Here is a 23,707-nt window from a genome sequence, read left to right as displayed (position 1 = left end):
TGCTCTGTCCTTCCCCAGCACATAACCCCCAACTTGCTCTGAGCCTTCTTCCATAGCACAAACCTTCCAGCTTTTTCTGTACCCTATTCCACTACTACAGCACATAACACTAGCTTGCGCTGGGTCCCCCCTGCAGCACACCACCTCCAAATTTCGTAGAGGCTCCCTATACACAGCCCCCACCCTTATCCTTCCCTGGTGACACACTGTCCCAATGTTCTCTGGGTTCCCCTTCATGGCACACATTTTTGAGCTTTCTTCATTTTGCTCCAGCAGTTCCCTAAACTTTTAGCTTTCTTAGGTGCACTCTTGCCTTCCCATTCTGCCCATGGCCTACACCCTCCAGTCTTCCCTGTCCTCACCCAATCACATGGCAAGAACATCAAGCGGCTGCGTCATCCTCCTTTGCTGGCATAGGCCTGACCGTTCCTTTGAACCACTCAGCTATCTGGAGTCTCTTGTGGTTGAAATAAGCAGTGGGGCCCAGGTCAGCAGAAGAGGAAGACATTTATTTAATTTATACCCCGCATTATCCCACTAGATCAGGTTCAGTGTGCCTAACAACTTACTGTAATTGTACAAAAAGTGATGTGGGATAGTTTACATTAAGTAGTAATAAAGTAAATGAGGATTGAGTATTACAATATGTAATATGGAAACGAATGCTAGGTGCAAAAAGGTAGCAATTTATAGTCATCCATATATAATAATAACAATTAGAATAGAACTGGAATAATTGTACAATTGGGGGTTTAAAATAATTATGATCATCTGTGAGAAATTGCTTAAACAGAAGCTTTTAAGGCATTTCTGGAATATCAAATAATTAGGTTCTGATCTGATGAATTTCGGGAGGTAATTTCATCATTTGGTAGAGAGGTAAGGGAATCCCGACATGGCCTGATGTACAGCCTGTTGCTGTTCTTCTTGCTAGTGGGAAGAGGAGGAGGGGACACAGAATCAGTGGCGTAGCTACGTGGGGCCTGAGGAGGCCTGGGCCCCCGTAGATTTCAGTGGGGACCCCCCCTCCCGGCGAACCCGCCGCTGCCTACCTTCCGTTTTGCTGGCAGGGGACCCCACTCCCCGCCAGCCGACGTCCTCTCCCGTAGAACGCAGCGGCACTGGCAGAGAAAAGTCTTCTTCCTTGCATGCTGATGTCCTGCATGTTGACGTCAGCATACAAGGAAGAAGACTTTTCTCTGCCAGTGCCGCTGCGTTCTACGGGAGAGGACGTCGGCTGGCGGGGAGTGGGGTCCCCTGCCAGCAAAACGGAAGGTAGGCGGCGGCGGGGGAGGGTTCGCGGCGGGAGGGGGGTCGGCAGAGACGGGAGGGTGACAATGGCGGCGGGAGGGGGGGCTAAAATGTGCCCCCTCCCCTCAAGCTGTGGACCCCCCTCCCACGCAAGTCTGGCTACGCCCCTGCATAGAATGTTAGAGCAAACTGTTTTCTGCTTCCTGTTCCCTGCATATAATTCTGCAAGGCCAATGCAGAATTCTGTATTTTAATTTCTACCTCGAGCCTCTGGCTGAGCTGCTTCAGTCAGTGAACACAAAATTCTACATCTGTGCTGATGTGCAACTACTTATACTCATTGAACTAGATCTACCCACAGCTCTGAGTAAACTGACTGCCTGCTTAACTGCAACTCAGAAATGGGCAAACAGAAACAAACTTTGCCAGAACCCAAATAAAACAGAGATCCCAAAGAATCTTTGGGTACCAAACACAAGTGGACAAATACCAGACTTCAAAATACCTTTTGGGAAGTATGAATTCCCCCTAAAATCACAGGTCAGGAATCTTGGGATTGCTAGACTCATCACTCTCTGACCCACAAATTCAAACAATCTTCAAAAATTCTCTATCACCTACGGCAGCTATGACCACAGTGGTCCTTGCCATAATACCATCACGACTAGACTACTATAATGCCCTGTACACCGACTAAACCAAAAAGAGTTTGTATCAGCTCCAACTAATTCAGAATGCTGCAGCACGACTGATAGAAGGCTGCAGGTGATGGGACCACATCACACCTTTCCTGCAAAAGCTGCATTTGCTACTATTTTGTTATTTTTGTACCCCGCGCTTTCCCACTCATGGCAGGCTCAATGCGGCATACAGTGGGGGAAATAAGTATTTGATCCCTTGCTGATTTTGTAAGTTTGCCCACTGACAAAGACATGAGCAGCCCATAATTGAAGGGTAGGTTATTGGTAACAGTGAGAGATAGCACATCACAAATTAAATCCGGAAAATCACATTGTGGAAAGTATATGAATTTATTTGCATTCTGCAGAGGGAAATAAGTATTTAATCCCTCTGGCAAACAAGACCTAATACTTGGTGGCAAAACCCTTGTTGGCAAGCACAGCGGTCAGACGTCTTCTGTAGTTGATGATGAGGTTTGCACACATGTCAGGAGGAATTTTGGTCCACTCCTCTTTGCAGATCATCTCTAAATCATTAAGAGTTCTGGGCTGTCGCTTGGCAACTCGCAGCTTCAGCTCCCTCCATAAGTTTTCAATGGGATTAAGGTCTGGTGACTGGCTAGGCCACTCCATGACCCTAATGTGCTTCTTCCTGAGCCACTCCTTTGTTGCCTTGGCTGTATGTTTTGGGTCATTGTCGTGCTGGAAGACCCAGCCACGACCCATTTTTAAGGCCCTGGCGGAGGGAAGGAGGTTGTCACTCAGAATTGTACGGTACATGGCCCCATCCATTCTCCCATTGATGCGGTGAAGTAGTCCTGTGCCCTTAGCAGAGAAACACCCCCAAAACATAACATTTCCACCTCCATGCTTGACAGTGGGGACGGTGTTCTTTGGGTCATAGGCAGCATTTCTCTTCCTCCAAACACGGCGAGTTGAGTTCATGCCAAAGAGCTCAATTTTTGTCTCATCTGACCACAGCACCTTCTCCCAATCACTCTCGGCATCATCCAGGTGTTCACTGGCAAACTTCAGACGGGCCGTCACATGTGCCTTCCGGAGCAGGGGGACCTTGCGGGCACTGCAGGATTGCAATCCGTTATGTCGTAATGTGTTACCAATGGTTTTCGTGGTGACAGTGGTCCCAGCTGCCTTGAGATCATTGACAAGTTCCCCCCTTGTAGTTGTAGGCTGATTTCTAACCTTCCTCATGATCAAGGATACCCCACGAGGTGAGATTTTGCGTGGAGCCCCAGATCTTTGTCGATTGACAGTCATTTTGTACTTCTTCCATTTTCTTACTATGGCACCAACAGTTGTCTCCTTCTCGCCCAGCGTCTTACTGATGGTTTTGTAGCCCATTCCAGCCTTGTGCAGGTGTATGATCTTGTCCCTGACATCCTTAGACAGCTCCTTGCTCTTGGCCATTTTGTAGAGGTTAGAGTCTGACTGATTCACTGAGTCTGTGGACAGGTGTCTTTCATACAGGTGACCATTGCCGACAGCTGTCTGTCATGCAGGTAACGAGTTGATTTGGAGCATCTACCTGGTCTGTAGGGGCCAGATCTCTTACTGGTTGGTGGGGGATCAAATACTTATTTCCCTCTGCAGAATGCAAATAAATTCATATACTTTCCACAATGTGATTTTCCGGATTTAATTTGTGATGTGCTATCTCTCACTGTTACCAATAACCTACCCTTCAATTATGGGCTGCTCATGTCTTTGTCAGTGGGCAAACTTACAAAATCAGCAAGGGATCAAATACTTATTTCCCCCACTGTACATATTATATACAGGTACTTATTTGTACCTGGGGCAATGGAGGGTTAGTGACTTGCCCAGACTAGTACCTTACAGGGTTAAATTTAAAACTTTGATTTTCAAGGTTCTCAGACAAAATGGTCCAGAGTACCTAAAGAATAAGTTGGCCATATACACATTTTAAGACCTTTAAGGTCCTCTCAAGGATCATCACTATATGTACGAAATTCTACAATGTGATACCTGCCAGCGAGCCTTCTTAGGAGTAGCCCCCACGCTCTAGAATATGCTCCCAGAGGGGCTGTGTATAACTACGTATAGACTACCTCTACTTCAGGAAGCAGGTGAAAGCCTGGCTCTTCTCCCAAGCCTTTAATATATAGGATGACTGACTATACATTCATTCTGCATCTGGTCTGGCTTGCTACACATACTGTAACTTAGATCAATTCCTTTTCTCTTGCTTAACTATACAAAGAACTTGCCTTGAGTTTAGCTAACCATCAAATTATCCCAACTGACTGTACCACGCATCTTGGGTCTGATTTTTTTTTCTGGTGCTTGCAATAAAGATTTGAAGACTACATTCCCACGGCTGATCATCATGTGTTTCATCCTCTACTCTTTCTTGGACTTTGTTGCACATATGTAGAGGTCTTGCTCCTGCTCTTTTGCTTTGACCACACATCTTGTTCCCATTATATATCTGCTCTTGGTCCTTCAGCTATATGGTAAGCCGTATTGTAGAAAATCTTTAGCACCATATCTATGTGAGTTGAATGTTCTAATGAATTCTTATTAGATGGATCATTAGTATTATGCTAACATTGTATTATATCTCTGGTATTTGAATTCCAGTGCTGTTAAATGTATATATTTTTGATACTATTTCACGGTAGTTACATTGTTTATGTTTATTCTTGGTTATTTTACTATTGTTATGCTGTTAACAAAATTGTAAGTTTTTTTATGTTAAATTGTACCTGCTGTACTCCGCCTTGGATGAATCTCTTCATAAAGGTACAGTAGTTAATCCCAATAAATAACAGAATTTCCCAAGGAGTAATTGAGTATTGGCTAGGTTTGTTTGGAATTAATGAAAAGCTGTTTTTTATTTCCTTGGGCAACAAGCAGGTGCACTGTGATAATAATTCTGATTAAATGAAACTACCAAAACCATTGACAACATACTGTATGTTTGGTTCTGGTCCATAACATATTATCAAACAATCTTGCCATTTATAGATACATTTAAAAAGGGCTAGTTTTGAAGTTCTTAGGTTCAATGTATTCTAGTGGTATTTCCAGTCATCCTTTTTTTGAAATGTTATGGATCAGATTTCATTCTTTTAAGAATTGCTTTTGGCCAACTGAGATTTTTTTATTTTTTTTATATAGAACCTGATTTTATACAGAGCATGTGACTGATTACAAGATGCCTGTTAGAAATCAAGCCAACTTACATCTAGTAAATCATGAAGGCCCCTCCCTACCCATCTTCAAATCCTTGCTCAAAGCCCACCTCTTCAATGTTGCTTTCGGCACCTAACCTTTATACCTTTCAGGAAATCTAGACTGCCCCTATTTGACTGACTGTACATTTGTCCTTTAGATTGTAAGCTCCTTTGAGCAGGGACTGTCCTATGTTAAATTGTACAGCGCTGCGTAACCCTAGTAGCGCTTTAGAAATGTCAAGTAGTAGTAGTAGTAGTAAGGCACACTAATAGTGTTATGCGGTGACATATCTAGGATTCACTGAGTCTGTAGAAAACTCTGTTGCCCAATTTAGTAGGGACTGGGGTGGGTTGCCCTCAAAGCCCAGTTGGATGGAGTAGTATGTTAGGAAATTGAGGGGGGTCTGGGGCAAGGTTTGAGAGAAGGGGAGAGGGTATCCTGTGTGGGGGGTGTGGAGGTTTTTGCTGTGGGGTAATAAGAGCTTGTTTATGGTAGGGCCCAATATGAATGTGGGTTTGGGGGAGGGGGTCGGCTGTACCCTACAACAAGGTTTAACCATTTGTAGCCATCAACTCCTAACTCCTTTTCTGTGTAATACTTCTGTATGACTTTCAGACTCCTTAGTCCTTATCTCTTATTTATTGGTTTTTAATGAACTAAGTGCTTTCAGAAAGAGAGAGGTCTGGCTGTTGGAGGCTATGTTTAACAACAGTGGGCTGCTTTTCACAATCTGTATTATGTTCCTGTGAGATTTCAGTGGAGCCAGTCGGATCTAAAGTGCATGTTTTGTCAATATGAAAAATAGTTTTTACTGGAAGTCTTTCTCAAGATGATTACAGGACTAAGTTTGCAGTGATTTTTGGAGAGGTTCGCTAATATTTTAATGAGCGGAAGGAAACCTCACTAATCGTGTTTTCATGCTTTGGACTAAACTGTGCAATATAGTTCATCATTATGAGAGTGGAGATAATCACAAGTTCAGATCTTTGTTTCCTGCTAGGTAGAGAGATCCTATTGTTCAGAGAAGCTGGTGACCTTGGGCAAATTATGTTACCCTCTATTGCCTCAGGTAAAAACCCATTTTGACAGGGAAATACAATTCAGATAGAAAAATTAGCTGCCCGATTTGGAAATGTGAATAATTTCAGCACTTTGGCAGGGGATCTGGTTTGGCTGTCACAGTTCTTTCAGACCTTGAGGGCTTAGAAACATCGTAGAGGTAGAGTGTGGAAACCATTTTAGTGAGGGAAGACAGCTGCCACTGTTGCGATCTGTGATTGCCACAGAACACTGTGGGCATGGGAGAGAACTTGTAGGCTAAAAACAAAAGCTAGGACTCGGAGGAGGCACTGTGTGTAATGTGTGTTCTACACAAAGGACAGCCTGGCTATCTGTGCTTACGCTGCCTGGTAATTCCTACAATGTGGGGCTCATGTATCAGTTTTAAATTAAAATCAAATTAAATTTGATTTTAAGATTTATCATCTACTCTTTCAGTCCATCAGGGCATATAGGGCAAGTTCCAATTCAAATGTATAAAACATCAAATTACAATTCTTAAAACATTAAATATACAGAATATAATCCTAAAACCAAAAATAAAACACAGCAAATTAGTCAGACCTACCCAAGACTATGTATCCAGTCAAGTCAAGGAGGAGAAAAGCCATGTCTTTAATGACATCAGAACTGTAAGTACCCATCTCTTTAAGGCGGAGTCAGCTGTTTCCAAATAGCAGGAATCCTTCTAGAAAAACACACTGAAGCCAAACTGAGGCAAATGTTTTTGGTCCCACTGGCTCCAAATTATGACCCTGGAACACCTCAAGAGAGGAAATTGATGTATGCTTACACAACTGTTTTCTAAGGTAGGGGTTAATTTCATGACAAGCATGAAATGCCAAACAAGCCAGATTTAGAACTGATCCTCAAACATAGACAGCTTCTGTAAAGCTACCAGGATAGACTGGGTGCTGTGAGCAGAGCTTTTTATTTGCTGGTCTGGACCTGGGCATCACAGTGGTGATCTTTCCTCATGCAGTGTGTTCTCTAGAAATTTTTGCCAATTGGTTGGTATGAAGAAATAGTTGTGTGGGGATAGGAGGAGTATTGCATAGTATTAGTATTAGGTTATCTGGGTGCTGGGTGAATAGCCAGGTGGTGCATCCTTTCTAAAGGTCCTGGAGAGAACACTGCCATGGCATGCCTCAACAGGTCTGAAGGGACATTGATGTTCTGTATCACACTGGGAAACACAGACTTATCAAGCTAAACTTAGCCAGCCAGGCAGCTAACAGAGTTTAATTTTGCTGAAGCCGTTTTACCTTCCATGTCATCGAAGACTCCCAGTGGCGTCAAATTCTGTGCTCGGTGCAACCGGACTGTCTCAGGTACTGCTACACACAGTTCTGGGTGGTTCTGGTGCCTTTAGCCTGCCCCTTGTCCCTCATTTATAACATGAGATATGTGTGTGAGCTGATGCTGAATCTGCAGACATAGCTCTGGGTGGTTCCGGTGCCTGTAGTTTGCTCCAGGCTCCTAAACTATTTTGGCAGTTGTCTAGATTTGTAGAAAATGCTTCTTCCCTGATTTTTGAGGATCTTCTGTTGTTTATTTCTTTCGTTAATATTCATGTTATTTATTATTTGTTTAGTGTATTTATATCCCTCCCATCTAAAATGTTTTAACAGGTTACAACAAAATATAATATTCATAAAAAAATAAACAAGGATGACTAAAATTAAAGAAACCAATTAAAAAGCCTGGAAGGTAGCTCAGATAAAAAGGTCATGACATCCTTGTGAAAAGATCTTTCATTGGAAATTTCTCGTACAGTACCTGGAAACCGATTCCAAAGTTGATTTGCAAGGACTGAGAACTCCCTAGAGCACACTATTGCTTTGCAAACACATCGTAATGCAAACACCACAACAAATCACCTATACATTACTACTACTACTACTATTTAGCATTTCTATAGCGCTACAAGGCGTACGCAGCGCTGCACAAACAAAGAAGAAAGACAGTCCCTGCTCAAAGAGCTTACAATCTAATAGACAAAAAATAAAGTAATCAAATCAATTAATGTGTACGGGAAGGAAGAGAGAAGGGTAGGTGGAGGCGAGTGGTTACAAGTGGTTACGAGTCAAAAGCAATGTTAAAGAGGTGGGCTTTCTGTCTAGATTTAAAGGTGGCCAAGGATGGGGCAAGACGTAGGGGCTCAGGAAGTTTATTCCAGGCGTAGGGTGCAGCGAGACAGAAGGCGCGAAGTCTGGAGTTGGCAGTAGTGGAGAAGGGAACAGATAAGAAGGATTTATCCATGGAGCGGAGTGCATGGGAAGGGGTGTAGGGAAGGACGAGTGTGGAGAGATACTGGGGAGCAGCAGAGTGAGTACATTTATAGGTTAGTAGAAGAAGTTTGAACAGGATGCGAAAATGCGGATAGGGAGCCAGTGAAGCAACTTGAGGAGAGGGGTAGTATGAATAAAGCGACCCTGGTGGAAGACAAGATGGGCAGCAGAGTTTTGAACCGACTGGAGAAGCAGATTGCAGTAGTCTAAACGAGAGGTGACAAGGGTGTGGATGAGGGTTTTGGTAGAGTGCTCGGAAAGAAAGGGGCGGATTTTACGGATGTTGCAAAGAAAGAAACGACAGGTCTTGGCAATCTGCTGGATATGAGCAGAGAAGGAGAGAGAAGAGTCAAAGATGACCCCAAGGTTTCAAGCTGAGGAGACAGGGAGAATGAGAGAGCCATCAACAGAAATAGAAAACGGGGGGAGCGGGGAGGTGGGTTTGGGGGGGGGGGGAAATGAGAAGCTCGGTTTTGGTCATATTTAATTTCAGGTGGCGTTGAGACATCCAGACAGCAATGTCAGACAAGCATGCTGAAACTTTGGTTTGGATGCAGGGGTAGAAAGGTAGATTTGGTTTGGATGCAGGGGTAGAAAGGTAGATTAGGGAGTCATCAGCATAGAGATGGTAGGAAAAGCCATGGGATGAGATTAATGAACCAAGGGAAGAAGTGCATGCTTGTAAAGTGTGATCAGAAGAGTATGGAACAAACATTGATGCCTCTGCAGGGGCTCTTATCCCCTCCCCTCCACACTGATTTAAAAACAATCACTAGAACTTTATACATGGCATGATAAAGAGGGCAGCCAGTGTTCAACAAGAGCAAGTGTAATATGGTCACATCAAGACACACCTAACAATATCCTGGCCACAGAATTCTGCACTAATTGCAGCATTTTATAGTCTTTTTTTTTGTTACATTTGTACCCCACACTTTCCCACTCATGGCAGGCTCTATGCAGCAGGCAATGGAGGGTTAAGTGACTTGCCCAGAGTCACAAGGAGCTGCCTGTGCTGGGACTTGAACTCAGTTCCTCAGTCCACCACCCTAACCACTAGGCCACTCCTCCACTCCTTGTCTAGTAACCCAGCCAGAATCATATTAGCATAGTCAAAACTGGGGGGGGGGGGGGGGGGGGGAAATAAAGCTGGTAGAATCGTTCAAAAATCACTGGAGTAAAGAAAAGGCTGGATCAGCCATTACATGCATAATTTGAAAAATGCAGTTTTCACAAGCTCTTTAACATGCTGCTGTAATGTTAGGTGAGAATCTAAGACCACTCCCAAATATTTCACCTCTGTGTTAAAGGGGATTAAAAGAGCAAAAAGCTTTACAGCACCATGAATATCCAGTCCCTCTACAGAAGACACTACAAGCCCCTTGGTTTTCTTAATAACCAAACCCTGCTGTCAGCCAATCCCAACATCACCCTAAAACAGGTAGCAAGTCTGGTAATGTCCAACGTTTTCTGAATAGAAAAAGGACCATACGACTTAACACCACCAACAGGGTCTCAGCCTCATAACCCAGTCTGAAATTGTGCTGTTTAGAATCTAGCAGTGGATGCTGATCCACAGACCCTAATTGGAAATAGACAATTCCTTCAATGTTTCAGTAGAAAAGGTAAATTAGAATCGGATGATACACATTGGGGTCCAAAGGATCTGCAATCTTCTTTAAAATAGGACACGTGCTTGATCTTTTTAAAAGAAAGGACGTCTCACCCCACACTAAGCAACACATAGCAAAAGGAAGTCAGTGTTCAGCAGTCTTGGAAATGATGGATTTAATCCAAAAAGGTGGGGGCACTGTTTGAGTATGAATGTAGTTGATGTCATCCCAACACTACCTGACAGGAAGAATCTTTAGAAATGAGGGAAAATGTAGACCAAAGAATAGATGCATCCTGTAAAAGTTTATGTCGTCAGCAAAATGCCACCTACTGGTTGTCAAGAAAAAGGTTTAGTTGCAAAATACTGTATAAGACAATTCCTGTTTTATTTTTTATCTTGTGGAAAAAAGTATCAGATATGGACCCAGTTGCCTAGAAATAGAGAAAAAGACAGCAGATAAAGATCAAATGACCTATCCATTCTGTCCATCCTCACCAAGCTTAACGATCTCTCCCTCAGATAAATGAACCTTATTTGACCACAACATCACTTTGTATTTGTTCATACCGAAGTTGGTGAACGCCTCTCCGGTACTATGTAAGCCACATTGAAACTGCAAATAGGTGGGAAAATGTGGGATACAAATGTAACAAATAAATAACACTGAAAATTAGCACCGACTAGCTAAGTTTGAAGCCTACCCCATTGCTGCCTCACGGGCCACCCATTTTGTGAGAGAGAATGTTGTCCTGAAGTATCTACTGAGCTAATTTCCAAAGATTTTTTCCCTTGAGTGCCTAGACCTAATTTTAACTGCCTTTCCATATCTTTTTTTTGTTCTTTTTCCAAGGGTTGTTTTTTTTTTTTAAGAAAGGCTTTTTGTTTTCATGCTTTCTTGATCTCAGCATAAAGGTCTTCACGATTCAGATGTTTATCTCCAGCCTGTTAAATTTGATAGCTCGCTACCAGTGTTGCAGAAAGGAGTTGAATATTGTGACCTTGTAAAAAGAAAAAAAATGTATGTCAGTTCACTCAATGCACTTGTCTTTAGGTCATGCTACTTGGAAGGAAGGGCTGTCTATGTAAGAAGTACAGGTGGTTGGTTATTAAGTTTTAAATCATAATTCTATGTTCATGAACATGTTATGCTCCTGGATGACCATGTTGTTCCCTGGTTACTAATTGAACTGTTCAGAGTTGCTCAGTGTTGAGCTATGCTACCAGTACATGCTGCCATTAGGAGGCTTTAGTGGAGAATGATGTTTCACAGTTGAAGACTGAAGAGGGGTGATTTGGGAAAGAAAAGTCTCTTGATGAACTTCTGCACATCAGGAACTTAGGGCAACAGGATGCATACAAACAGTTATCCCAAGTATATGTAAGTCTTCCTTTACTTCTGTATGGCATTACTTTTATTATCTAAAATAAATTAACAAGAATGACAATTTTTCCTGTTTTTTTCTTTTTTAATACTCATTGAGCCAGAAGTCTTTTTGGATGATGCATATCTGAATAGACTACAAAAAAATGGTTTTACGATAATGTAGGACCTTATGAGACTTTTCAAAACAGGTGCAAAACTTACTGTGAGCCCACTAGGGGCAGAGAAAGTACCTTTATATAATATGTAAATTGCTTTGATTGTACCACAGAAAAGTGTTATATCAAGTACATGACCCTTACATTTTTGTTCACCAGATTTGACATATATCTTTTGGTCATAAGTTTTTTTTTCTTAAGCCCTGATTTTTCTTGAATCAAATCGGGCCTATTGCAAGGCTCACCTGTGCCCCAGGCAGTCCAGAGAGTTCAGGGTTTGGTGTTAAGAGGTGCAACCAGGGTAGTTGCTCTGGGCTCTGTACTAATAGGGCTCCAAGCCAGTCCAGAGCTGAAGAAGGCGCAGCCTGCTGAAGGTCTTCGTGGCCTCCTCCCAAGTTTCTGCTGTTGGTCCCATCATGTCTAACATCAATCCTGAGAGAGGAAGGGAACCCCTCTGATTTGGCTCTGTTTAATTAATACTCAGGAGTTTCTCTTTCACTATAGCAGTAGCATGGAATGCTTGCACGTTGCCCATTGATAGGTACACTGACACCCCCTATCCCACCATTCTGAAAACTCCAAACAGCTCAAAATACTGCAGCCAGGTTCATATATAAAATCTCTCATTTTGAAAGTGCCTCCCCTTTATTAATCAAATTACACTGGCTTCCCATCAAAGTGAGAATTACCTTCAAATTATGTACCTTTATCTTTCAAATACTGAATGGCACAGCTCCAGACTATATGCTACCATTAATAAACTTACCTCGAAGAAACACTAAATATGAGGCAAGAAACTACCTCAGACTACACCTCCCAAATTGCAAAAAAATGATCTACAAAACTGTCCACTCTGCAGACTTCACTTACCTAGGAACCAAATGGTGGAACTCCTTATCACCCAAAATAAGAAATATACAGGAATATACTAGATTCCGCAAAATCCTCTTCGTTTCTATTCAAACAAACCCTCACAAAGAACAACCATATCTCAAACAATTATTACCTGAATTGGTTATTACTCTGTTTACCATTAACTTTGCTTCATGTACAATTTCTCATTCATAATAGATTTTCTAAATGTTAAACACCCATAGCTATCAAAGTATGTTTATGATATTATATTATAAAATTGGATTCTTACAACAAATTACTTTCTTATGCATTATTCTTTGTTATGTATCCTATACTGTTTATTGTAAGCCACATTGAACTCAAACTTGTTTGGAATAATGTGAGATATAAATGTTACAAATAAATTTTGTGATGATGCGTGGGTAGGTTCATAGGTGAAAATCATAGAATATTTTTGCTTGGGGATGCTAACATCTAAAAACTATGTGGACACTTATGTTTAGTCAATGAAATATTAATTTCAAGCTTAAAGGATAGAGTCCCTCATGAGTGTAATGTGCATTTTTGCTTTGGGGGACAAAAGGATAAAGTAGTCATATTGGCAGTGTTGGGGGGAAGGTGCGGGGAGGGCAAGTCAACATTAACTCCTGCAACAAGTGGTGGGGGGGGGGGGGGGACTATATCTAACTAAGGAGTACCTTCTGTCTTGACAGATCTTGTTAGGGCTCATGTTGATAAAGGAACAGGGTATCTTATGGACAATACCAATCTACTGAACCTCTCACAGGTGATTTTTGTATGCTGCAAATGAAATTACATCTGAAAATGATCACAAGTCCAAAATGATTCTGTTAAAATAGTTGTGGCATATTAGGCAGCTTTGTCAGAAAAAAATGGGCTTAATTTTTTTTCGTCTCTTTTCCCATCTTACTATTTCAGTGATAGAAATAGACTTCACAGAGCTGGTTCTGGAAGAAATTATTGGCATTGGAGGCTTTGGAAAGGTCTATCGTGCTATCTGGAGAGGAGATGAGGTGGCCGTCAAGGCAGCCCGACATGATCCTGATGAAGACATCAGTCAGACCATTGAGAATGTCAGGCAAGAGGCCAAGCTGTTTGCCATGCTGAGGCATCCAAACATCATTGCTCTGAGGGGAGTGTGCCTCAAGGAACCTAACCTGTGCTTGATCATGGAGTTTGCTCGTGGAGGATCTTTGAATAGAGTGCTTTCTGGAAAGCAAATTCCCCCGGATATATTGGTGAACTGGGCTGTGCAGATTGCCAGGGGAATGAATTACTTGCATGATGAAGCGGTAGTGCCAATCATCCATCGTGATCTGAAGTCCAGCAACAGTAAGTACCACATGAGAACTAAAAGTAAGTAGTTTTTGTATTTTTAAGCAGTGAGATTTTTAGGCAAGAGGCTTTTGGACAGAATCTCAGTGTAATAGAGATTTTGATATAACATTCTGTCAAAAAGGAAAACATTTGCAAATTTTGGATATGGATTTTCAACAAACAAATTTAGCAACCGAGTGTAGTTTATGTATCAAGGTTACAAGTGCAAACCGTTATGGTTAATAAATCAAAATAAAAAAAAAATTGCTACTACTTATCATTTCTATAGCGCTACTAGATGTACGCAGCGCTGTACACTTGAACATGAAGGGACAGTCCCTGCTCGACAGAGCTTACAATCTAATTAGGACAGACAAACAGGACAAACGAGATATGCATCCAGTTTCTCCTTGGGCAGCCAGCTTTGGAATGCTCTACCAAGATCTATCCGACCAATCAATGACTAATTACCCTTTAGAAAAATGTTGAAAGCTCATTTCTTTAAGCAAGCCTACTCTAATGACCCAACTTAATCTTACTAGCCTACACTCCAAATCAGTCCTGACACTGATACCGACCTCTTCATTGGTTATACCTACCCCACCTTCCCATTCTCCCATTACTCATCCCAACCTTTTCTTCTCCATCTCTCCTTTACCATATCCCTCCTTGCCCCATTTCCCCCAACCTATCCTATCCTATCCACCTTCCCTTATCCTAATCATACATTATTAAGCTTCACCATTACTATGTTTTATTACAGTTTGAAATTTTTCTCTCTTTATAAGACTTTACTATGTAAGCCGCATTGAACCTGCAATGTGTGGGAAAGCGCGGGGTACAAATGTAATAAATAAATAAATAAGGGAATATTAAAGTGAGGATGATAAAATAAGGGTTCTGAACAAGTGAATAAGGGTTAGGAGTTAAAAGCAGCATCAAAAGGTGGGCTTTTAGCTTAGATTTGAAGACGGCCAGAGATGGAGCTTGACATACCGGTTTCAGGAAGTCTATTCCAGGCATATGGTGCAGCAAGAAGGGTGCAGATAAGAGAGATTTACCCAGTGAACGGAGTTCCCGGGGAGGAATGTAGGGAGAGATGAGAGTGGAGAGGTACTGAGGAGCTGCAGAGTGAATGCACTTATAGGTCAATAAGCCGCATTGAACCTGCTATGTGTGGGAAAGTGCGGGGTACAAATGTAATAAATAAATAAGAGGAGTTTTAACTGTGTGCGGAAACGGATAGGAAGCCAGTGAAGTGACTTGAGGAGAGGGCTAATATGAGCATAACGACACTGGCGGAATATTTGTTGTGCAGCAATTCTAAGGCCTGTCAATGTTTTAATCTTTCAACAGTTGACACTTATTTGTAATCATTGTTCAACAGTTATCTGAAAAGTGACCTGTGCATCGATTATCTGAAAATCAATTATATGAAAAGTGACCTGGTACTATCAGAAATGATATCAATGCCAAATGCATACTAAATAAAACCTTGTTTTTCTGCATTAGTTTAAGGAGAATGAGGCAACATAGATTTTGTAAACTACTTGATCTTCATGCTTAAACGTTTGACACCTCCATTATGTTTGCATCTGTATTATGGAACTCGCTCCTACAACACCTTCGACTGGACACCTTTCTCCTCTTTTTTGCGTTGCTTTGAGGACTCGTTTCTAATTTGCGTTTGAGACTTGACTGTGGTTTGTTCCTGTGGTGAAGAAACTGTCCTTTAGGTGTGACTGACTTGCCTCTTGTGCCTCTGTTTACCTGGTCTGAATGACTTAATTTCAGAATACTGTATTGTTCTGTGTGCTTGCTCTTTCCTGTCCTACAGTATGGAGTTATTTTGTTATTTCATAATGTTTTGTTAAATGTAAACTGCCTTGTTTTTGCTTGCAATGCAGGCGGTGGTATATAAAACCAGTAAACGATAAATGACACTAAAAATAGAATTCTGACCTTGAACCTACTAGATGTGGATTGGAGAATTTCTATCTGGAAAAAATGTAGAAAGATAATGGATGCTTTGTAAGGGCTTTTGCTTAGACAAATGGTGAGAGAACCAGGAAGGGGTGATGGCTGATTTAGTACTCAAAAAATGAACAGTGTGTCTAATATCCAGGTGGGTGCCCACCTGGGTGGTAGAGAGCATTGCATGGTATGGTTTGATATAACAGCTAAAGTGGAATCTAGTCGCACCAAAGTAGTCATGGATTTCAAACATACTTATGTTGACAAAATGGAGACATATTTGAAGGAGAAGCTGGCAGGATGGGAGTTGATAAAGGAAGTGGAAAGACAGTGGGCTAAACTGAAAGGGACTATAAAGAGCAATGGATATATTTTTACAGCCGTCTCTTTTTGGAGAATCATATCGGTTTCCTTTTCCTCTTGCTTTTACTTACTTTCCTTACATAAAGTAAGTAAAAACAAGAGGAAAAGGAAACTGATATGGTTCTTCAAAGAGACAGCTGTAAAAATAAAGGAAAAGAGAGGTAGCATTCACAAAATACAGAATATTATAAAGAGGAATAAAAAAAATGCATAAACTGAGAGATGAAGAAAGAAAGCAGGATATCAAAAGCATAGACAGAACCAAAAATGGCAGAAGCTGTAAAGTGAGGTGACAATTTTTTTCAGGTATATTGGTGGAATTAAGAAGTTCAAAGATATACTCAATGTATAGATAATGATGAGGGAAAAACAGAATTACTTAGGGCCTCTTTTACAAAGCCGTGCTGCTGATTCTTGGTGCGGCAAATGAGAGGAAGCCCATCCTCTCGCCCTATGGGAGAAAGTATGTATTCTATGGATAATGCGCTTACTTTTTGTCGTACTGGGGATATGTTTTGTCAGAATTTTTCTGTGGGTAAACTTCCATTTAACCATGGAAATCCCTCTGAAAATTCCCTCTAAATGAACAATTCATAGAAATTATAATACAGCTCCCTTGGTTTGGGAGTCAAATTTTTGAAACTCCTTAATTGAGAGTCTTCTGAAGGTGAGCTATATTTAGAAATGCAGTTTGATGTGTTCATTGTTTTCCCCTAGATGTAGTGTAAATGCCTGCATCATCTGAGCTCTGCAGTGGGTCCCAAACAGTCCTTCACAAGTGTCTGATCAGCATTTCTGCTCCACAGCACAACAAAGAATGGCATCATGTGCATTTCTAGTCAGTCAGATCCAGGCAAGGAATATTACAAGCCAGCTGATAATTGGTAGGCAAATTAAGGTTTTGAAGCAGGGTATGAAAGCCCCATAGCCAGGAGGGGGAGAGAAGTTGATCAGTGCTGCCTTTTTAAAACTGAATTTGGCAAGCTTTGATATCTGTAGTGTTTGTGAAAGCAGTGTAACTGACTTCATTCTGCTGTCTTTCCCTGAGAGAGATTCACAACCCTTTCACACAGATTTCTGCAGCTGAACACTGGAACTGTTTAATATCAAGGCACATCGCTCGCCAGTACAATCAAAGATCCTAGTTCAACAGTGTTTGTTTTTTTATTTAGAAGTTGTGATGCACATAAAATCATAACTGATCCACACAGTTATGGATCAGCTTCCCTCTGTTCTTTTCAATTGGGCACAGAACTCTGTTCCACAGGAGTAAAAAAACAAACAAATAAACAAACACAACGTAATTAAGAAGCCTGAGCATGCAGATATTGTAAAAACAGAAGAGGGACTTGGGGAATGCTACAAATTACAAGCGTCCCAAAGTGAAGGCACAGTAGAAAAATAATTTTAGTGAAATTGCAAAAACAGTAAGACGATAAATTTTGTAACTGCTGTTAAAAAACAAGCAGGTTTTGTACTGCTGGCAAGGCTATGGAAGCTATCCCCCATCACAGCTCTACTATTATATCTCAGTCCTGACATGGTTTCTTTTACACAATTCTGTCAGTAGCCTTGAGTTCTGGATTGTAAGGCTATTGAACAGATCAGGCAGTTTAGTCATAGGCGTAGGCTCTGTGTGTGCCAGGGTGTTCTTAGGGGTTTGTTTTTTTTTAATGCCTTGGTGGAGGTCAAGAAGCATCGGCACCGGTCCCCTTTGTGGCATAGCACCAGGGTGCATCTGCATTGCTGGTACTCAAGAAGCAACCACACAATGAGGGACACTCCCCTCTCAGCACCAATGTGCCAGCCTCCACTGTGTCAGGACTGGCCTTCTGATTCGACCTTGATGCCTTTGTGCACTTGACTATACTGGCTGAGCCACTGCCTTTACCAGCACCCTCCCTTAAGGAGCAGACCCAGTCCTTCTTGACCAATGCGATGCTAAGGCATTGAGAGCATCCATGTTGGGCCTGAGCTTGGTCCAACCTATCCTGGATGCCCTTGCTCTGCCTGTTGGCTATGCATTGACGCTGTTACTTAAAGGGGCATTGGCATCGTTGCCAGTGTCCAGTCCCTTGAGGGAGGAAACTTCCTCGGCGCGCAGGACCCTAACAGTTCCTTAGGGTTCTTACCTAGAGCCTGGATATGGTCCAGTAGACTGCCAAAACCTGTCGTTTCTTTCTCTATAACATCAGCAAAATCCGTCCCTTCCTCTCTGAGCACTTTACCAGGACCCTTATCCACACTCTCTCCTTCTCTGCTCACATTCAGCAGATTGCCAAAACTTGTCATTTCTTTCTCTATAACATCAGCAAAATTCGGCCTGTAGGAATATTTTCCTGAGATCTCACCTCTGCTGTTCTTGGCCTATACAAGCCTGAACCACTCTTCTAACAAAATGGTTTCTAAAGCCTTGTGAGTAACCATCAGAATCCAGCTTGGTTACAGAGAGGAAATTTACTGCTTAGCAGCCTGAATACTTAATCCAAGGACATATTCTCGGTATTGCCAATTAGTCCCGTTATCTCCTGGGAACGTTGGGGGAGAGAAGCTCTTGGCTACAGGAATATGCAATCATCCTGAAGGATCTGCGCTAACGAGGAGTTGGCATGACATCTATAACAATGGTGCTTCTGGAACGTGCAGGTGGCTGAACATGATGTCATTGGTCCATAGGTATCATCTGACTAGGGGATACCAAGGATTTGGACTGAAGAAAGATCTGGAAAGGGGTTAGAGAGCGAGAGGAGAAATCACCAGAAGAGTGGACAGGTGAACAGAACGCTCTGATGAGCCAGAGACTGTTTTCCTAACCCCAGAGGACTTGCATACCTAGTAGTGAGATCCTAAGGTTCTCTCAGCTACAACAAGACCTATTCTACTGACTGTGCCCAGACATTCAGAATAAACCTCGGACCTTATCTCAGGACTGAGAGACTCGCTGATACATCAGCTCGAGACTCTGAAGGAAACATCCGCTTCTCTACCCTTTGGTTAGTGTCAGACCGGCAAGGTGAAATACAGGATATATTTCCTATAGTCATAGGGAATTAGTTCTTGGTTATTTGCTGACAGGTTTACGTCAGAACTCCTGGTCCTGTGTGTTTAGCTGGTAACTAGGTATTTTGCATAAGACGTGTAATAAGTTCTCATGTAATACATTAGGATTATCATATTGTATTTAGTCTGGTGATCATATATTTTAGAGCATTATTTTTGTATTGGCTTTGCAATTTGCTACAGAACTATTTTTATATCTATACTTTATAATAAATCTAATATATATTCTATCTGTGGCTTCAGTTCTTTCTTACAGCACTGCTAAGCTAGCATGTTAGGCTGATTATAGAGGTACGCCCCTAGACCCGAGTTCTGTTCATTGCCATCTGGTAATGTTATCTGATAAGTACCTCTGTGACACCCATACAGGCCCTTCCTCTCTGAGCACTCTACCAGAACCTTTATCCACACGCTTATCACCTCTCACCTAGATTATTGCAACCTGCTACTCACCGGCCTTCCACTTAGCAATCTCTCTCCTCTTCAATCAGTCCAAAACTCTGCTGTGCGACTCATTTTCCGCCAGAGTCGCTAAGCTCACATTAGCCCTCTCCTCAAGTCACTTCACTGGCTCCCTATCCGTTTCCGCATTCAAATCATTCTTCTCTTACTGACCTATAAGTGCATTCACTCTACCTCTCCCCAGTACCTCTCCACTCTTGTCTCTCCCTACGCCCCCCCTCGAGTACTCCGTTCTGTGGATAAATCTCTCCTCTACTGCTAATTCCAGACTCCGTTCCTTTTATCTCGCTGCACCTCACGCCTGGAATAGACTTCCCAAGCTTTGGCCATTTTCAAATCCAGGCTAAAAGCCCACCTCTTTAATGCTGCTTTTGACTCCTGACCACTACTCACTTTCCCTGTACCCCTTTTTATCCCCAACTCTTTAATTCCCTTACCTCTTAGTTGTTCTGTTTGTCTCTCCTATTTAGATTGCGAGCTCTTTGAGCAGGGGCTGTCTTTTCACGTATGGTGTACAGCGCTGCATATGCCTTGTAGCGCTATAGAAGTGATGATTAGTAGTAGGAAAAAGTTTAATCACATTCAGCATATTCAGATTATCCTTGTAAACGAATAATCACAAGCAATTCAACAATTATGGTGGCTGGGTCTGTGGTGAGAGCGCAGACTACTGGAAACTGAATTCTGTTAGTCACACAAGTAAGTGTCGCTAAAATATTTCTTAAATGTCCTCAGCTTTATTAAATTCTTGCAGCCGGTACATAACCTCATAAAGAAACACTTCAGCCAGATTTCACTATTTCTTGCACAGGTATCTTTAGTAGTTGGATCCTAACTGTTACATTTTTGCCTAATTTTGCATTCTTTTTGTTCCCCCCCCCCCCCCATTTTAGTACTGATACTTGAAAAGGTGGAGAATGGCGACTTGAGCAACAAGGTATTGAAAATAACAGATTTTGGTTTGGCAAGGGAATGGCACAGAACTACTAAAATGAGTGCAGCAGGAACATATGCTTGGATGGCACCTGAGGTCATTCGCTCCTCTATGTTTTCCAAAGGCAGCGATGTGTGGAGGTATTGGTTAATTTTATTTCTGATCATGCTTTACAGCATATATACCATGTTTATTTTGGCACTAATTGGTATCCCTAAATGTTGGTGTCTTAAATTTCATAATCTATGATTGTATGATTGAGGGTCTGTGCAAGATCCCTCTTCTCGTGCACCCTCTTATGCATGCACATAAATAAAAATAGTTCAGATTAACCCCACTGTAATGAAAGAATAAACATGTATGCTGGAAATTCAGTGTAGTGTGAAGTATGAATAACCAAAAATTGCATGATTACTTTTATACCAACACTATTGATTATTTTTGTCTTGTATTTTTAAAAATGCTAATCATGTTTATTAGAAGAGGTGTCTTGTTAATTCTTATAATTATAAAAGAATTAACAAGACACCTCTTCTAATAAACATGATTAGCATTTTTAAAAATACAAGACAAAAAAAAAATCAGTAGTGTTGGTATAAATGCGGAGGCTTGCCATCTTTGTACTATATTTATCTTCCGGAAGAATGGTGGTGAGTCTAGGTTCATCAAAAAATGTTAATGAAATGCCAAGACCAGTCTGACACTGAACAATAAGAACAGTTGGAGAGAAAATACTACTACTATTACTACTATTTAACATTTCTAAAGCGCTACCAGGGTTGCGCAGCGCAGTACAATTAACAAAGAAGGACTGTCCCTGCTCAAAGGAGCTTACAATCCTGTCAGCTTCTGGTTTATAATAGATAATGGATAAGGTGAGATCCCCGGTGTAGTCACAAAATCATTATGTGATTGAGGAAACTGAGCTGAGCTAGCTCTCATTTGGAAATTCCATATCGTCCTTACACTAGTCCAGAACTTGTGGGTTAGTCATGTCCATCGACCAGCAGGTGGAGATAGAACATAGAAGTGAGCTGAACCACTGAACCCTAGCCTGCTGAGTATTTTCTATCTCCAGCAGGTGGATGGTCATAGCTCAGCCCGGAGCTCTGGATAGGCAGCTCCTGGTCCATTTGGTCAACTGGCTCCCAATTGAGCTTACTTTGCAGTCTCTTTTCAGGAGGTCATCTCTGGAAGTTTGAGTCCTGTTTCCTTCAGCCCATGTTCTCCTTCCTCTCCTCCTGTTGGTCTGGGAAGCAAGGCTCAATAGCTAGTTCCTGAAACCAGCCAAGAAAAGAAAAAAAAATCCATTTTGCCCTTTAGTAGAGGCAGCTGTGTGTTTAGTGCAGTGCAAGAAGAGGGGCTTATGTAGCTCGGGGTTGGTAAGTCTGCCTTCTGTTTTTCTATCTGGAGCAGTATCCAGGGCATTTTCAGCAGTCTCATGGAGGGTGGCTTCTGCTGGGCTGGTGGGGATTCCCATGTTCAACACGCGGTCTTCCTGGGAGGTCCGCTGTGGAACCTGCCATGAATCATCTGACTCCTGCTCCTGTAAGTCAGGGAAGTTGAGAGGAGTTGAGCATTTCTCAGAGCGGTGTGCTGTTGCCGGTTGTACAGTGGCCTGTGTATTGCCTTATTATACAGCAGCTGGCAGTTTGCTTCAGAAACACGTGTGGATGGCAGCCATTTTACTGCCATGTGGAGAGAGCGGGGGAACGGCCTCGGGGCTTCCCACACATTTGCAGGGCACTGTTTCTTCTTTTCCTGGGCTACCTTATTTGGCTGGGGGGCATGTTTTCTCCTGGGTTTGTGTTAGTTCTGCATCAGGCATACTTGCTAAGGCAGAGTCAGGTGGGAGGGGTGGTGGTGGTGATACCTATGGCTCATTGCCCTCCGCTCCTCCAGCTCCCAAGAGGTCCCGTTTGGATCTCTCCGCTGTGGTTGAGAGGGATTCTCCATCTATTTTGGATGAGGCTTTGGTCCTTTCAGAGGAACCTTCAGTTAGAGAGCCTTTGGAGGATGGGAAGCTTCCTCCTGAGGATAGGGGTGACACCAAGGTGCTGAGGCTATTTCACATGGAAGAGCTGAGCACGTTGATCTCTGAGGTGTTGGCAGAGCTTTCTATTGAAGATGAAGGACTTTTCTATGATGAAGGGCTTACGGGACCCTCTAAGGCCTTCCACGTGCATTCAGATTATACAGGAGTGAATTTTGGCAGAATGGATGACTCTGGACATGGGGTTGAAAGTGGGGTGAGCCATGGCCTGCCTGTACCACTTGTTGCCAAAGGAAAAAGAAAAGCTCCAGTTATCATGTGTGGACTTGCTGGTGACGGCGCTCATAAAGATGGAGGTATTGCCTTAAATGATCTACAGGACAGGAAAATTGAGCATGCTCTAAAGCAATTTGAGGTAGTCTTCTTGGGTCTCCAGGCAACATCTGCAGTTCTTTTGTAGCGCAAGCATGCTTGAAGTGGCACCAGCAATCTGTTTTCACTAAGTAAGTCAGCCCAGCCTCCAACAGGACAATCTATGATATGCTCCAGGCCTCGGCTTGGGGTTGTCCTTGGCTGTTGTCGGTCAGAGGCAACTGTGGTTGCGAGATTGGACTGCGAATGCGTCCTCAGTCTCTGCTGGTGAAACTCCCTTTCGGGGCAAATGCCTCTTTCCTGGTCATCAAGCAGATGAATCCATTATGAGTGGGTTGTGTCCATCAACCAGCAGGGGGAGATAGAGAGCACTGAAAAACCATAGTTCCTCACGGCCAGCTAGCTCCATCTGCCTCTTCAGTATTCTCTATCTCCCCAGCAGGTGGATGCAGCTTTTTGAGCTCCTACAGAATTCTGCCTGGGGTGGCTCCTGTGCTTTTGCCAGTTGTAGCAGGGGTGTTGTGGCTGATGGTGCCCACTTTAAAGGCACATAGGTTTGCCCTTTCCCTGCCTTACCCTCCCCCCTATGTGGATGCAGGCACATAGGCTTGCCCTGTCTCTGCCTTTCCCACTTCCATGTGGATGCAGGCACATTGGTTAGTCCTTTCCCTGCCTTTCCCACACTCTACTAGGTGGATGCAG

The 23,707-nt window shown here is 42.5% G+C and overlaps 1 protein-coding gene across 1 annotated transcript in view; it reads left to right on the top strand.

Annotated features, from left to right (window-relative positions):
* Positions 1–23,707, top strand: part of MAP3K9 (mitogen-activated protein kinase kinase kinase 9) — a 95,419-nt gene that overhangs the window by 7,979 nt on the left and 63,733 nt on the right. Inside the window, exons 2-3 of the mRNA XM_030215348.1 lie at positions 13,449–13,862; positions 20,600–20,780. Coding sequence (XP_030071208.1) covers positions 13,449–13,862; positions 20,600–20,780 — 595 coding nt within the window. The remainder of the gene's footprint in view (positions 1–13,448; positions 13,863–20,599; positions 20,781–23,707) is intronic.

Source organism: Microcaecilia unicolor, chromosome 9 (genome assembly GCF_901765095.1).
Source record: "Microcaecilia unicolor chromosome 9, aMicUni1.1, whole genome shotgun sequence".
NCBI classification, from domain to species: Eukaryota; Metazoa; Chordata; class Amphibia; order Gymnophiona; family Siphonopidae; genus Microcaecilia; species Microcaecilia unicolor.
The sequence above is the reverse complement of the archived record's forward strand: the minus strand, read 5'-3'. Positions and strand labels throughout refer to the sequence as shown.